The 13,651-nt window shown below is 41.1% G+C and overlaps 1 protein-coding gene across 6 annotated transcripts in view; it reads left to right on the top strand.

The window, feature by feature from the left end:
• Nucleotides 1–13,651, top strand: part of RAPH1 (Ras association (RalGDS/AF-6) and pleckstrin homology domains 1) — a 173,929-nt gene that overhangs the window by 137,890 nt on the left and 22,388 nt on the right. For all 6 annotated transcript variants that reach the window (XM_089779797.1, XM_089779798.1, XM_075933805.2 and 3 more), the window contains 3 exons: nt 3,958–4,035; nt 5,774–5,933; nt 11,627–11,748. In XM_089779797.1, the coding sequence (XP_089635923.1) occupies nt 3,958–4,035; nt 5,774–5,933; nt 11,627–11,748 (360 nt within the window). The remainder of the gene's footprint in view (nt 1–3,957; nt 4,036–5,773; nt 5,934–11,626; nt 11,749–13,651) is intronic.

The raw sequence follows: 13,651 nt of genomic DNA, 5'->3' as shown, positions 1-13,651 counted from the left end.
AAGTTTGCAGATGATACCAAACTGTTTAGGATAGTCAAGACAGAAGCAGACTGTGAGGGACTCCAAAAAGATCTCACCAAACTGAGTGATTGGGCAACAAAATGGCAAATGAAATTTAATGTGGATAAGTGTAAAGTAATGCACATTGGGAAAAATAACCCCAACTATACGTATAGTATGATGGGGGCTAATTTGGCTACAACAAATCAGGAAAGAGATCTTGGAGTTATCGTGGACAGTTCTCTGAAAACTTCCACACAGTGTGCAGCGGCGGTCAAAAAGGCAAATAGGATGGTAGGAATTTTTAGGAAAGGGATAGAAAATAAGACCCAGAATATCTTACTGCCCCTGTATAAAACTATGGTACGCCCACATCTTGAATACTGTGTACAGATGTGGTCTCCTCACCTCAAAAAAGATATTTTGGCCTTGGAAAGGGTTCAGAAAAGGGCAACTAAAATGATTAGGGGTTTGGAACGGGTCCAATATGAGGAGAGGTTAAAGCGACTGGGACTTTTCAGTTTAGAAAAGAGGATACTAAGGGGGGATATGATAGAGGTCTATAAAATCATGAGTGGTGTGGAGAGGGCCGATAAAGAAAAGTTATTTATTAGTTCTCTAAATAGAACTACTAGAGGACACCAAATGAAATTAATGGGTAGCAGGTTTAAAACTAATAAAAGAAAGTTCTTCTTCACACAGCGTGTAGTCAACCTGTGGAACTCCTTGCCAGAGGAGGCTGTGAAGGCTAGGACTATACTAGAGTTTAAAGAGAAGCTAGATAATTTCATGGAGGTTAGGTCCATAAAAGGCTATTAGCCAGGGGATAAAATGGTGTCCTTGGCCTCTGTTTGTCAGAGGCTGGAGAGGGATGGCGGGAGACAAATCGCTTGATCATTGTCTTCGGTCCACCCTCTCTGGGGCACCTGGTGCTGGCCACTGCCGGTAGACAGGATACTGGGCTAGATGGACCTTTGGTCTGACCCAGTACGGCCGTTCTTATGTTCTTATTGTAGAATCTCCATCATTGGAGTGTTAAAAATCAATTTAGATCAACACCAGTTCAGGAACGCTGTAGATAATACTTAGCCCTGCCTCAGTGCAGGAGAATGGACTCAATGACCTATTGAGCTCCCTTCCAAGACAACATTTCTGTGATTCTAGACTATTGTTTCATCTCTGGAGCCAGTCTTGTTTCAGTCCTTAAAGTTTCAAATGAAAATTAATTTGCTAATAGAAACAGCATATACTTATTGTGTATCATAAAACCACCATAAAGTCTATCAGGGTTCTCTGGTAAAGAATCATTAAGCCTAGCATATCAGAAATGGTAACTGTAGTACATTGAGACACATATATTAGAGCCATAAGGTCTGATTCTCCACAGCTTTGCTCTTTGTGTAGTCACATGAATATGTACAAAATGGGTTTAAAGTGCTTCCTTTTTGATAATTGTATATTCATATGCACATGTACAACATGCAATGGTCTGGAATATTGGGCCCCTGACTTAAGTAAAAAGCCAAACGGAACATGTTTGCAGCCCCTGTACACACACACACACACACACTCACACACACACACAAAAATTTGAGTTCATAGATACCATTTTAAAAGGCAGAAGTTGTTCCGCTCCTCAGAATTGGTCTTAAAATATAGAAAGGATCCATCTTACTTATTGGCTTCACCTGGAAGAGGAGCAGGCCCAGAGCATAAAATGATTAATTGTAGAACCTTACCTTTCCCAATTTAAAAAAAAAATCGTAAATGTGTTGTGGATGAAAACAACCAGGTCTTAAGAGGTAGAATACTCTAAAATTCTACAAAAGCGGCGAGGTGTCCTGTGGCACCTTCTAGAATTGTATACATTTGGTAACATTTTGAGATTTTTTTTTCTTTTTTAATTCTGGTTTAACATATCCTAGTTATGTGATACCATCATTATGATAAACTAAAATGAGCCCTAGTTCTCACTAGCCTAATAAAAAACATTGTTCTTTGCCTAATTGAGTTTTCAGATAATGTTTCAAATCCCAGTTATTACTGCTCTTGTCAGCTTATTGGCGCCTCTCACTGAAAAATATTATGTTTCTCACAAGCAAGTCTGTATCCTTTCTCAGCTGTCGCTTTCTTCACTGTGTAGTATAGAAGTACAGCCTGAGAACAAGGGGACAGAAGCAGCTAAATATGAGTAAGACAAAAGTAGCCTAGAAAGGAGCCACTCCAGAGGATGAGAATAATAGTTCCGCAGAAGTGAAAAATGCCAGTAACAGGGTTACTCCTAGTAAAACTCAACACAGATTTGAAGATGGATGAACTTTTGCCATTAAGCAAAAAGCAACTTCATCCAAGCAGTGTAGTAGAGTTTGTAGAGTGAAATGATAGTTAATCACCAATTGGGGCTCTCTTCCGTTATTTGTAAAGAACTGTGCTACTTTTGCTCTGAAAGCAATCTGTTTTTGAAGTTATAGACAGAAATACTGTTTTTGATTCTGTGGCTTTCCAATTACGAGTTCTATAAGGTGATTCGTGTGCTTCTTAGACACTTCACACTTAGTAATCTAAATCTTGGAATTCTGAAATTTGAAACCTACACGCAGAGTTTCTACAGAAGTGGTTTCTTATTTCACCAGATTACTTCAACTCTATTGTAACAGTAATATTATAGGCTGATTGCTGGAAATTGAAAGTAAGTATTAGTAATATTTCAATATACCGGTTTCTTTATTAAAAGCAAATTAAGAGCTAGAATGGATTCAAATTTCCTGGATTTTATCATGTTTTAAATTGTAACAAACTTAGATTATTTAAAGGTATTTGTGCTCATCTGATGAAGTGGGTTTTACTCACGAAAGCTCATGATTCAATATATTTTAGTTAGAATCTAAGTTACTACATGATTACTTGTTGTTTTTAATGTTAGACTAATATGGCTATCCCTCTGAGACTTTAGTTACTTTTGATGATTTGAATACATTTTTTTGGTTTTTTTTAATGAGGAAAAACAGTCTGGAACATGGATGAACGGTAGTATGCAAATATTTAGCAATTGCTAACCAGTTTGTTTAGGAAATTTTTACTACTTGTTATAGCATGGAATGCTATTTAATGGAAGTGTTTTGTAACATTAAGCTATGGTATTTCTCATTGTGATGATATCTTTGAAATCTGTTAGATGCATTTTATTGTAAAACATTGGCAAATATGCAATGAGCTGGGACTGTAATGCAGTGGTCCCCAACCTTTTGGGGCTGCTGGGAGCCCGGGGCCGAGGCCGCCCCTGTGCTGCACGCCTAGGGGCCGGGGCCGCCCCTATGCCGTGCATCTGGGGGTGGGGACGCTCATACGTCACGCGCCCGGGGCTGGCACAGCCCATGTATCACGCCCCCAGGGGGTGGGGCCACCCGTGTGCCGTGCGCCATGGGGCCGGCACTGCCCATATGGCACGCACCCGGGGCTGGCACAGCCCTTGCGCCGTGCACCTGGGGGTGGGGCCACCCATATGCTGCATGCCCAGGGGCTGGCACTGCCCATGCACCACATGCCCGGGGGCAGGGCTGGTCCCGATCACTCGGCGGATGCACAGAAATGTCCCAGCAGGCGCCATGGCACCCGCGGTCACTGTGTTGGGGACCTCTGGTGTAATGGATAGATGAGAAAGTAGTAGAATGCAAAGTAGCAATGCAATGCTGCCTGGCAGTGTAGAGAAATGATTGTACTTGGTCTTCAAAACCACAGGATCTGTGCGTGTGCGTGTGTGCGCACACAGATACAGGATGTATTTGTATCTTAAATGTAAATCTTTTCAACATCAGTAATTGTTCCTTTAATTTTCACGGTAGCAGTTGTTGCCAGTGGGGGAACTAGTATTCTTTCTCAAATTCAGGCCTATGGAAACCTCATAATTAGAAGGTTTGAAGTTCTAAAATCAGACTGACTGTGCTGTTCCTCCCACAGGAAGAGCAGGCTGCTAAACTGAAAGCTGAGAAGATCAGGGTTGCTTTGGAAAAGATTAAAGAGGCACAAGTGAAAAAGGTAAACTGTAGTGATATTATTTTACATGATTCCTAGGGATTACATGTTGAATCAGAAAATATGGGTTTAATTCTGCTCATCACTGTGAATTACCCTTCAACTATTTTTAATGAAAAAGGACTTCTTTTTATGTTTAGTTTTTCTTTTGAGGGACTCTGCTATCTGATCTGCAGTTAGGTTATTCTAATTTTAAATAATTTTTCTATTCCTTTTATTATACACTGAGGGCTTAATCAAGAACTTAGACTATATGGTGTGGTGTTAAATTTTTCTTAAGTTGTAGTTTATTCTACATCCAGATAAGGATTTAAGACTTGCAATGTGCATCCACATCTGAAACCGAGATCCAGCCATATACGTTTGTGCCTTTGTCTGTTCAATAGCCTCACATTTTAAACTGTCTTTGTATCAAGCTCTCCAGCTTCGTTTGCAAGCTACAAATCCTCCTTTAATTCATAATAATAGGCAGAAAAGTAGCAAGTGGAAAAAACACGTATGGTATTTGATGCTATGTCCAACGTAGAAAAGACATTGCCTCCAAATTTAAGAACTTTGTCAAGTAATTTAGAATCAATATTGAAATATATTTAATATAAATACATATGTATATCTTACTATTAAGCATATGATGTCAATATTTTAAATAACTGAAAATTTTATTTAAATAATGGACGTTTAATAATTGCAAAACAAATACTGCAACACTGCGATAGAGCTTGAGAATTAAGAACAAATCAACCAATTTCTTGTAACTTTGCCAGCTGCGTTAGGTGTGAAAAAAATAAATAGAAGGTGGAAAACCGATACCAACAATCTTGTTTTATTAAACCTCTAACAGATTTGATTGAGGTATAATTTTTGTGGACGCTGTCTTCTGTTTAAAGTAATAGTGAAAGAGCAGGGAAGTTCTTAGGATTTGCAAATTTTTAAATTAAAGCATTCTGCCAACTGCATTGTCCATCGTAATTGCAAAGGCACTGGTGTTGGGGCCCATCTATTGCATTTATGTATAATTGTGGCTTTTTAATCATACTTAAAAACTGAATTTCTTGTATTATCTCATTCTATATGTTTTAAGTGTGTTGTGGTTTCTTTTGTTTGGTTGGTTTTTAATAAATATGATGCAAAATAATGTGGACATATATTGTACTCTGGGGATGAGTTTTCAAATATTTCATTTACCAGTAATACGTTTCACTTCATGGGTCATTTTCAGGTTTAAACTAGAGTAAATGATGGATTCCCCATAACTTGAAGTCTTTAAATCATGGTTTGAGAACATCAGTAGCTCAGCTAGAGGTTATGGGTCTATTTAGGATGTCCACATGTCCTGTTTTTAAAGAGATAGTCCTGTATTTAAGACCTCCTGCAGATGTCCTGACTTTTTCTTAAAAATTGGCAAATTGTCTCGTATTTTCTGCCTCCCCCCATCAGTATTGGCAGGTCCTGCTGCTGCCTTGATCTCTGCTTGCCAGATGCCCACCCACTAGCATTAAGCTGGGGATCCAGCGACTGATGATGGGACTGGGTGTATAAGGCTGATGGGTGAAGCTGCAGTGTGCAGGGCTCGCTCAGTTCTCCTGAACATCTAGTTATTAAATATTGCTCTTCACATCTTTAAGGAAGAAGGAAAAGTTTGATATAAATGCTACCTGAGTTAAACTTTATTTTTTTCATTAGGTTCAGTAAGAAATGTGCATGGGAAATTAATCCCTTTTATTCCTCCTTCTGGTCACAGCTGGTAATCAGAGTTCACATGTCCGATGACAGCTCCAAAACTATGATGGTGGATGAGAGACAGACTGTAAGACAAGTATTGGACAATCTGATGGACAAATCCCACTGTGGCTACAGTTTAGACTGGTCACTGGTAGAAACCGTATCTGAATTACAAATGGGTAAGTAAAACATGTTGATGCTTTCTTGTTGTCTTATTTTAGTAATGTTGACATTTGTCCATAAGGGTTTCTTCATACTACTTTAAATATTATAGATCCATAAAATTGTTAGCATTCATCAACCTCTGTTGGAATACATTTTGATTTTTGTCTGTTAATATGTTTACAGTACTGCTGTTTGCTGTTCCTTTTCCTGAAGAGTTGCAGTATATTCTTTTTCAAACACACTATACTACTAACAGAAGAACTAAAGTAAAAGCTGTAATATCCTGGGAATAATAAATTGGTCAATGTATGTACTAATTGGTAGGCTACTACCTAATACTGTGGGAAGGGTATAAAAGCAGAAAAACACAATGCTACTAGCTGTCTGTATGGTGCCTTGCACTGATCCTAAAAGCTCTCCTATTACAAGGTGAAAACAGGAACAGGCCAGCTCTCACTTATATAGCCTTTGAGGATTTATTATTACAGCAACGTCTAGAGGCCTCCAACAGACATGGATGCGCCACTGTGTTCAGAACTGTACTGATACATATTTGAGTTCTGGCTCCTAGGGCTATGTATATACTTTGGCTGGGACTGTCTCTCTCAGCCTGGTTACACAGACATATGCTAGTAGCACTCGTCTTTGCACATAAAAAATGGCTGCGTGGCTGCTCTGGCACCACCGGCGGCTCAAGCTAGCCACTCAGACGTGGACATAGGATGGGCTTGAGCTCAGCTAGCCTAAGCCTCCCAGTGCTGTGGGTGTGAGTATGCATGCAGTCCATATGCCTGAGACCAGAAGACTTTTGCTGTCGGTGCTCCTTGGGCACACCTATACTCCTTTCCTTGTGCTCTAAGCCAAGGCCATTGTACTGCCTCGCCATCAGCTTGCGGCCCAGATTGTTTAAGATTCCAGGCTATATCTGTCCCCAGTCTTTCCTGGCCAGAGATGAGCCTCAGAGAGCTTGCACTGCCTCACAGACGCACGTATCTTTGCTGAGTGCTATCTGCCTTTCTTCACCCATTCATAGCTAGCAAGTGCAAGTTTAGACTTACAGAAACATCTCATGAAGCGTGCTATGATGCCCCAGTCCGATCCAGGTCACACATACCTTTCCCCTCTGTATCCCAGGCAGAATTGCTGAGGAGTATGTCAACTAGAGCACTGCCACTTATGAAACAGGAACGAGCAAAAGCAGAACCAAAGACTTCTCTTCCCAGGCTCACTATGAGAATAAGAATCTCCTTTATATCCATGAAGAAAATCTCCTTTATATCCATATCTAAGAGGAGGACACATCCCATATTAGGTGACTCTTTGCACATGTTTTTGGGAGGCTTGAGATCACATAAGAAGCATGATAGCAATCCACAAGCTCCAAACAATAGCAATGCCTCAATAGCAGTATTGTCAACAGGCACAGCACTGTGTGTACTGAGCTAGGAGAGATGTGAGCCAAGACTGGGACGACCATAAATAGGGACAAAGGACAAGCACCAATAACTGTCAGTACTAATGCACTCACATCTGTTTCCAAGGGCCTTTCTACCCTGGCTCTGAAGGTGCATGAGAAGAGTTTTCATCACCCAATTACTAAGACTAAATACCCTACTCTGGAGGATATCGTCATCCTTTCAGATCCAGAACCTTCATTGGAACCAGCCCTTTCAAGGGACCCTCAGACACTGTTGATCCACCAACGCTGTGAAAGGAGTCACTCCTCATTTCCTTCTATCTGTCAGGGCATTTCTTCATTGATGTTACTGATGGCACTGCCATTAGAACTGTCGCCTGCATGTTCCTCTTCAGGGTTCTTATTCCTCATGCCATTCCTGCATATTTAGGTGGTGTCAGACAACATGACAACAGTGTCTGTCGGTAAGCAAGGGGGAGCAAAATCTTACTCCCTTCGCATGGAGGCAAAATTGTAAAACTGGTATATTCATCACCATATTGCCTTATCAGGAGTACATCTCCCAGTGGTACACGGTAAACTACTGGAGAGCTTCAACATTCCCTTCTCAATCAGCTGTGAATGGGAGCTATAAGATTCCATGGTGAAGAGCCTATTAAGACAATAGGGATGCCTGTCTTTGGGCTTGTTTGTATTCCAGCAAATGCAATATATACCACTCCAAAAGGATACTCAGCTAGGACTCCTGGGAAGATGCTCTTCTAATCCTGGGGGCAGGACACTTTAAGGTGCATATTCTCCCCCACCCCATTCTACTCATCTTAGTTTTTCCAGAAGGTTCCGCAGGATGGAGACGCGATCATCCTCGTTATTCTTAGGTGGCCCAGACAGTTTTGGTTTCATAGTCTTCTCCAGCTGGCCCCCATCAGTATAGAGTCTTTCACAGACCTTTTGACACAGGACATGAGCAAGATCAAGCATCCTGGTCTGGATTCCCTCTATCTCATGGCTTTGTATTTGGATGGATATTGAATCCAGAGCAGACATGTTAAATATTTGAAGAAGCCATTCTTAATAATTGCAGAAGGGATTCCAACAGAACATAGCTCAATAGAAGAGATTTTCTATTTGGGATCAACATCACCAGATGTCCCCAGAAACATCAAAATTTGCACTGTTTTGGATTGTGTGCTCACCATAAAAACCTCAGGTCTTCCCTTTTGTTCCCAGCTCCTACATTTGACAAAGCACCCTCCAGTTGACAACCATTTCATTTTTACCTATCTAGTGACTGTTTTTTATTGTATAGCCTCTCTAATCTCCCTGAACATTTCACAGTCACTATCACCATCCTGGTCAGGGAATCAGTAGTATATCCCTACTGCTAGTCTTATTATTCATACATGGAATTGCTATGGTACAGTTTGGTTCATTTGACTCTCTTTAATATTAAACCAGCATGCCACTGTACACAAAGTTGTCAATGACTTCAAATTTCTACTAATTTACCTAGAAATCTTTATGTAAAAGAGGGAGGAGCTCTTGTCACAGAATTCCTACTTAAGTGTGTAGTAAAGGAAAGAAGGGTTCTGCGGCATCTTTTTCACCGAACCTGAAGTAACAGCAGGGTGAACTATTTTCCATAAATTGTTTTGCCTCATTAACTGTTCATGAAGGGAACATGCAATGAAGTTTAAGATGCTCCTTTAACTAATAGACAGCAGAAGAGCAACTATTCTGCAAAGTTCTTGGGCTTCATTATACCATTTCACTTTCATCAAATGAGGTAGAGATTGCTAAATTTTCCTGTGAACTTACATTAGCTGTGCACTTATGTACGTACGTGTGTGTGTGTGTGTGTGTGTGTGCAGATGTTATGTGTGTATATAGTCGACTTTCAATTAAAAAATTGAGTGTTCTTTCATTTAATTTTTACACAGTTCTTGTTTTAAAAGAAAAAATCCATTGATTCATGTATGAACTATAAATTTCAAATGAGATAAATAGCTGAAAATAGAATAGGCAGGGCTGCACTGTAGTGTTGTTTTTCTGTTGCAAGTATACAAACATCTAACCAACGAATATATTGTTTCAAAATTTTTAGTGTAGTGATTATTGTTGGTACCAGGGATTAAGTTGACTTTTTGTGGTGAACTACCCTGTTTCTTCAAGTGTATTCAGTGAATAAAGTGGTGGTATGTAGCAACTGGATTGGACAGTGACGACATAGTGCTTCTGACAGTGACCACATAGTGCTTCTGACAGTGAATCCATAAGTTGTAACTTGAAAGACTCTGAAAGGCTCTTACAGATATCTCTTGTACAGTAGTGCCCTGTATTGTTCCCCTACCACATTCTACTATAAAGATATCTAATGAATGACAGGCTGCAGAGTATCCTTAATTACTGAAGATGTTGAGATGTTACCTGTCACCTCATCCTTCATTATAGGGGTAGCTTGTAGCCCTGGATTATCAATATTTGATCAGTGCTATCTGCCCTATGGTAATAATACAGTATGATTGATGTGTGAAATAAAATGTAAATCATGGCCTACTCTCATTTGATAATGAAAGGTCAGGTAAGCACAATTGATTCTGAAAGTTGTCTTTTGCTTAAGTGCAAATGTTTTCCATTGTAAGGAAAAGATACAGTAAAACTCTGATGGTCCGGCATCTGATGGTCCGGCACTCCTGATGGTCCGGCACCATCAGGAACCCGGAAATTGGACCATTGGAGCTGCTCTGCCCCCAGCTTCCCCGATTCAGCTGCTGCTAAAACTGACCAGCGGCTGAATTGGGGAAGCCGGGGGCAGAGCAGCTGGAGTGCCGCCGGGTAGGTCCCGTAGTGCTGCCCCTCGGGGCTGCGGGACCAACCCGGCAGCACCCCGGCTGTCCCCGATTCAGCTGCTGCTGATACTGATCAGTGGCTGACTCCAGGAAGCCCGAGACAGAGTTGCTTTGCCTCGGGCTTCCTGGAGTCAGCCGCTGGTCAGTTTCAGCAGCAGCTGACTTGGGGACTCCTGGGGCAGAGCAGCTGGGGTGCTGCCGGGTTGGTCTCGCAGTGCCAAGGGTTGGCGCTACCGGACCAACCCGGCAGCATTCCAGCTGCTCTGCTACAGGCATCCCCGATTCAGCCACTGCTGAAACTGACCAGCAGCAGCTGAATCAGGGACGCCTGGGGCAGAGCCGGACTATCGGAAGGGGGGGCTATGAGGGGTCTGGGGTGGCATCAACCCCCCCCCCCCTTCTGATAGTCCGGCAAATCTGATAATCTGGCACCCCCTGGGTCCTAAAGGTGCTGGATTATCGGAAGTTTACTGTACATATCCTTGAGAGTAGAATTCTCCCCTTACACATTTTAAAGGAAAAAGGTAGTTCAAAAATGTTCCAAAGATCTATACCTTTTGAAAAGTCTCAGGGGGTAGCCATGTTAGTCTGTAACTGAAAATGAGGAGTAGTCCTGTGGCATCTTAGAGACTAACAAAAATATATAGTATCATGAGCGTTTTATGGGTAAGACCCACTTCATCTGATGGGTTGGACCTTTTGTGTTACCTTTGGAATTGCTCATTTGTCCAGGTGGCACTCCTGAGGTATAACTGTATTTTTTCAATATAGTTTTCTCATTTTACACTTCATTTCCCTTCAGCATACTCAGACTGCTCTGCAGTGGCCAAAAAGATGGAATTAGGTCTTTGTTGAAGCAGATGATGATAATTTTATGTTAGTTGTTCTGAAAGTGCATGGAAAATGAGCTGATCAGTCCTTGTACTTCTTTCATCTGCATGAGACCAAGATAATGTCCTATCTCCTGCATCCACTAAATATGGGAATTCCAAATTTGAGAAATGTTTGGTTTTTGCCATAGTAATAATGTATTAATAATATATGTGTTGGATGATGAGGAAATGTGATATGTATGTACGGCTACAATTAAGGCTCACAGCTGTAAACCAGCCATTGAATGATAAGTGGTGCCACTCTGGACAAATTACATGTTTGTTGTGACAAGTACAAAAAAGGGTATATTTACAGTTTGCACGATGTATTACTTTACTACTGTAAATCTTAGAATACATTTAAAATGAATAAACTTTCAAATTTACCAGGTTTAACAAACCTGTTTCATTTGTTCAGTTTTTAGAACCTTTTCTTCCATTTTAACAAACCCTTAACTATATTGGTGTGTTTCTTCATATATATTCCATGTATAGGCTCCTGCTTTGAGATCATGTTACATAATGTGAGAAAAATGTTTTTTCTTATCTTCTCTTTCTTGTTCATGCAGAGAGAATCTTCGAGGACCATGAAAATTTAGTTGAAAATCTTCTAAACTGGACAAGAGACAGTCAAAATAAACTTGTGTTTGTGGAACGTATAGAAAAATATGCACTTTTCAAAAATCCTCAAGTAAGTCTGTAGCTGTTTGATTTTTCACTTAATTTTAAGCTTATAATGTCTCATAGTAGCAACTTTGTCAACACTGTAATATTATTATTTGTATCTGTTCAAACACAGATAGAGTAGCTTTGCATTTTAACAGTGCTTCCGGAATACAATCTATTGTTAGTGCAAGACCAGCCCCTAAATTAAAATCTTGGTGATCTAAGCAATTCATTTTTTGAGTGTGTGAATAATATAGTGTAATTAATAGCAGCCCATGTAATCAGTGTACATGCAGTATTCACTAATACAGCCGCTTCCCGAGTTGCGAACAGTCCAGTTACGACTGTTCGCACTTACGACCAAAGCTCCCATGGAGCGGTTGTAAAGGCGGCCCCCAAGTTGTGAACACGACCCGCGCTTACAAACAGCGCAGTCGCGTGTAACTCAATGGGGTCTGAGTTAAGAACAGCTCAAGTTACGGCCAAGTGTTTGGTCTGTAACTCGGAGAGAGGCTGTACTTAGCACTGTTCATATCTAAAACATTTGGAGGAAAGAGTTTGAGCTTGTGTTGTGATTCTTACCACTTTTGGGAAACTGGCAGTGCTCTCCACATCATCTCATAGTGGGTAGGGTGATGGGAAGTGGATGGGCTCTGTGAGAAGGTGGAGAGAAGAGAACAGCACATGCTTGAGGAAGGCAGGATCTGTCTTCCTTCAGTTGGTTCCTAATCCTACTAAGAAACAACAAAAAGGTCACTTTTCTTTTTCAGTAAGTGACTACAGGGGGATGGCAGTTAGTTTGTTGATTATAAGCATAAATGCAAAAAATGTGATGTAATACTACAGGCCCATTGCACTGAGGTGATTGAGAGATGGAAATAAAAACATGAATCAAAACACAGGATCACTTGAAAAATAAAGAATTAGCAAAAGCACCGTGATACCTTACTTACTTAATCTGTAGTTTGTGCATTGGGGGCATGAACCGTGTTCTTAAGTCTGTGAGGTGCCTAATACACTAGACTCTTGGGCCTAAATTTCCAAAAGTGACTATTGATATTGAAAAAACTTAAAACTCAACTAATAGTCCTGCAGCACCTTAGAGACTAACATCATGTAGATGGGATCATGCGCTTTAATAGGCACAACCTAGTTCTTCAAATGAACGGAGTTAAGGGGTCCAGGTTACAAATAAATAGCAGAGGAAGAGAGGGGAGAGGGAAGGGAAGAGAAGGGAAAAATAGGAAAGAATTGTCAGAGTGTCCGTGCTAAAGGAAGCTGATAGAGCGGGTTCTACGTACTCTTCAGTACCTGCCATTTGGCTTTGTATGGCATTAGGATGTGGGATGTAGCGGGTCATCCAGTGAAGGTCTTTGTTTAAACCTCTGTTGCAGGTATCAAACTTGTCAATGAAATTAAGATCTGCAGCTTCCCTCTCAAGATGCTTTTTGAAAATGGCTTGTAATAACTAAGGATGTTAAATTTAGTTTAATCAACTAATTGATTAGTTGATGGATTTCAAAGTGGCAGTGCCACTTGGAGCCTAGGATCAGTGGGGGAGTCCCTAGCTGACCCCGGGCTTCAGCGCTTTCACCTTTGAAGTGCAGCTACAGCCGTAGGACTGTTGCTACTGTAAGGGGACTGTTTGCCCCTTACTAAAACTCTGTGGGAGTTTTTGGTTCGCCAGCTCCCAGTACCAAAAGGGGAAGGGTCCATGACAAATCAGGGCCCTGAGACTGACAGACCCCAGGGACAATGGAAAGCAGCCAACACTCCAGCTTGGCCTGATTAATAGGTTGGACAGGCCAGTGAGGAAAGCAAGAGGCCAGGCCCCGTCCTCCCTGTGAGCTGGGATTGTGCTGGGTCTCTCTGAGCAAGAAGAGAGCTGAGAGACCGCTAAGAGGAGCAAGCTGTGAGGAGAAGCAGTC

This window comes from Pelodiscus sinensis, chromosome 7, assembly GCF_052426305.1.
Source record: "Pelodiscus sinensis isolate ZL-2025 chromosome 7, ASM5242630v1, whole genome shotgun sequence".
Taxonomy (NCBI): Eukaryota; Metazoa; Chordata; order Testudines; family Trionychidae; genus Pelodiscus; species Pelodiscus sinensis.
The sequence above is the reverse complement of the archived record's forward strand: the minus strand, read 5'-3'. Positions and strand labels throughout refer to the sequence as shown.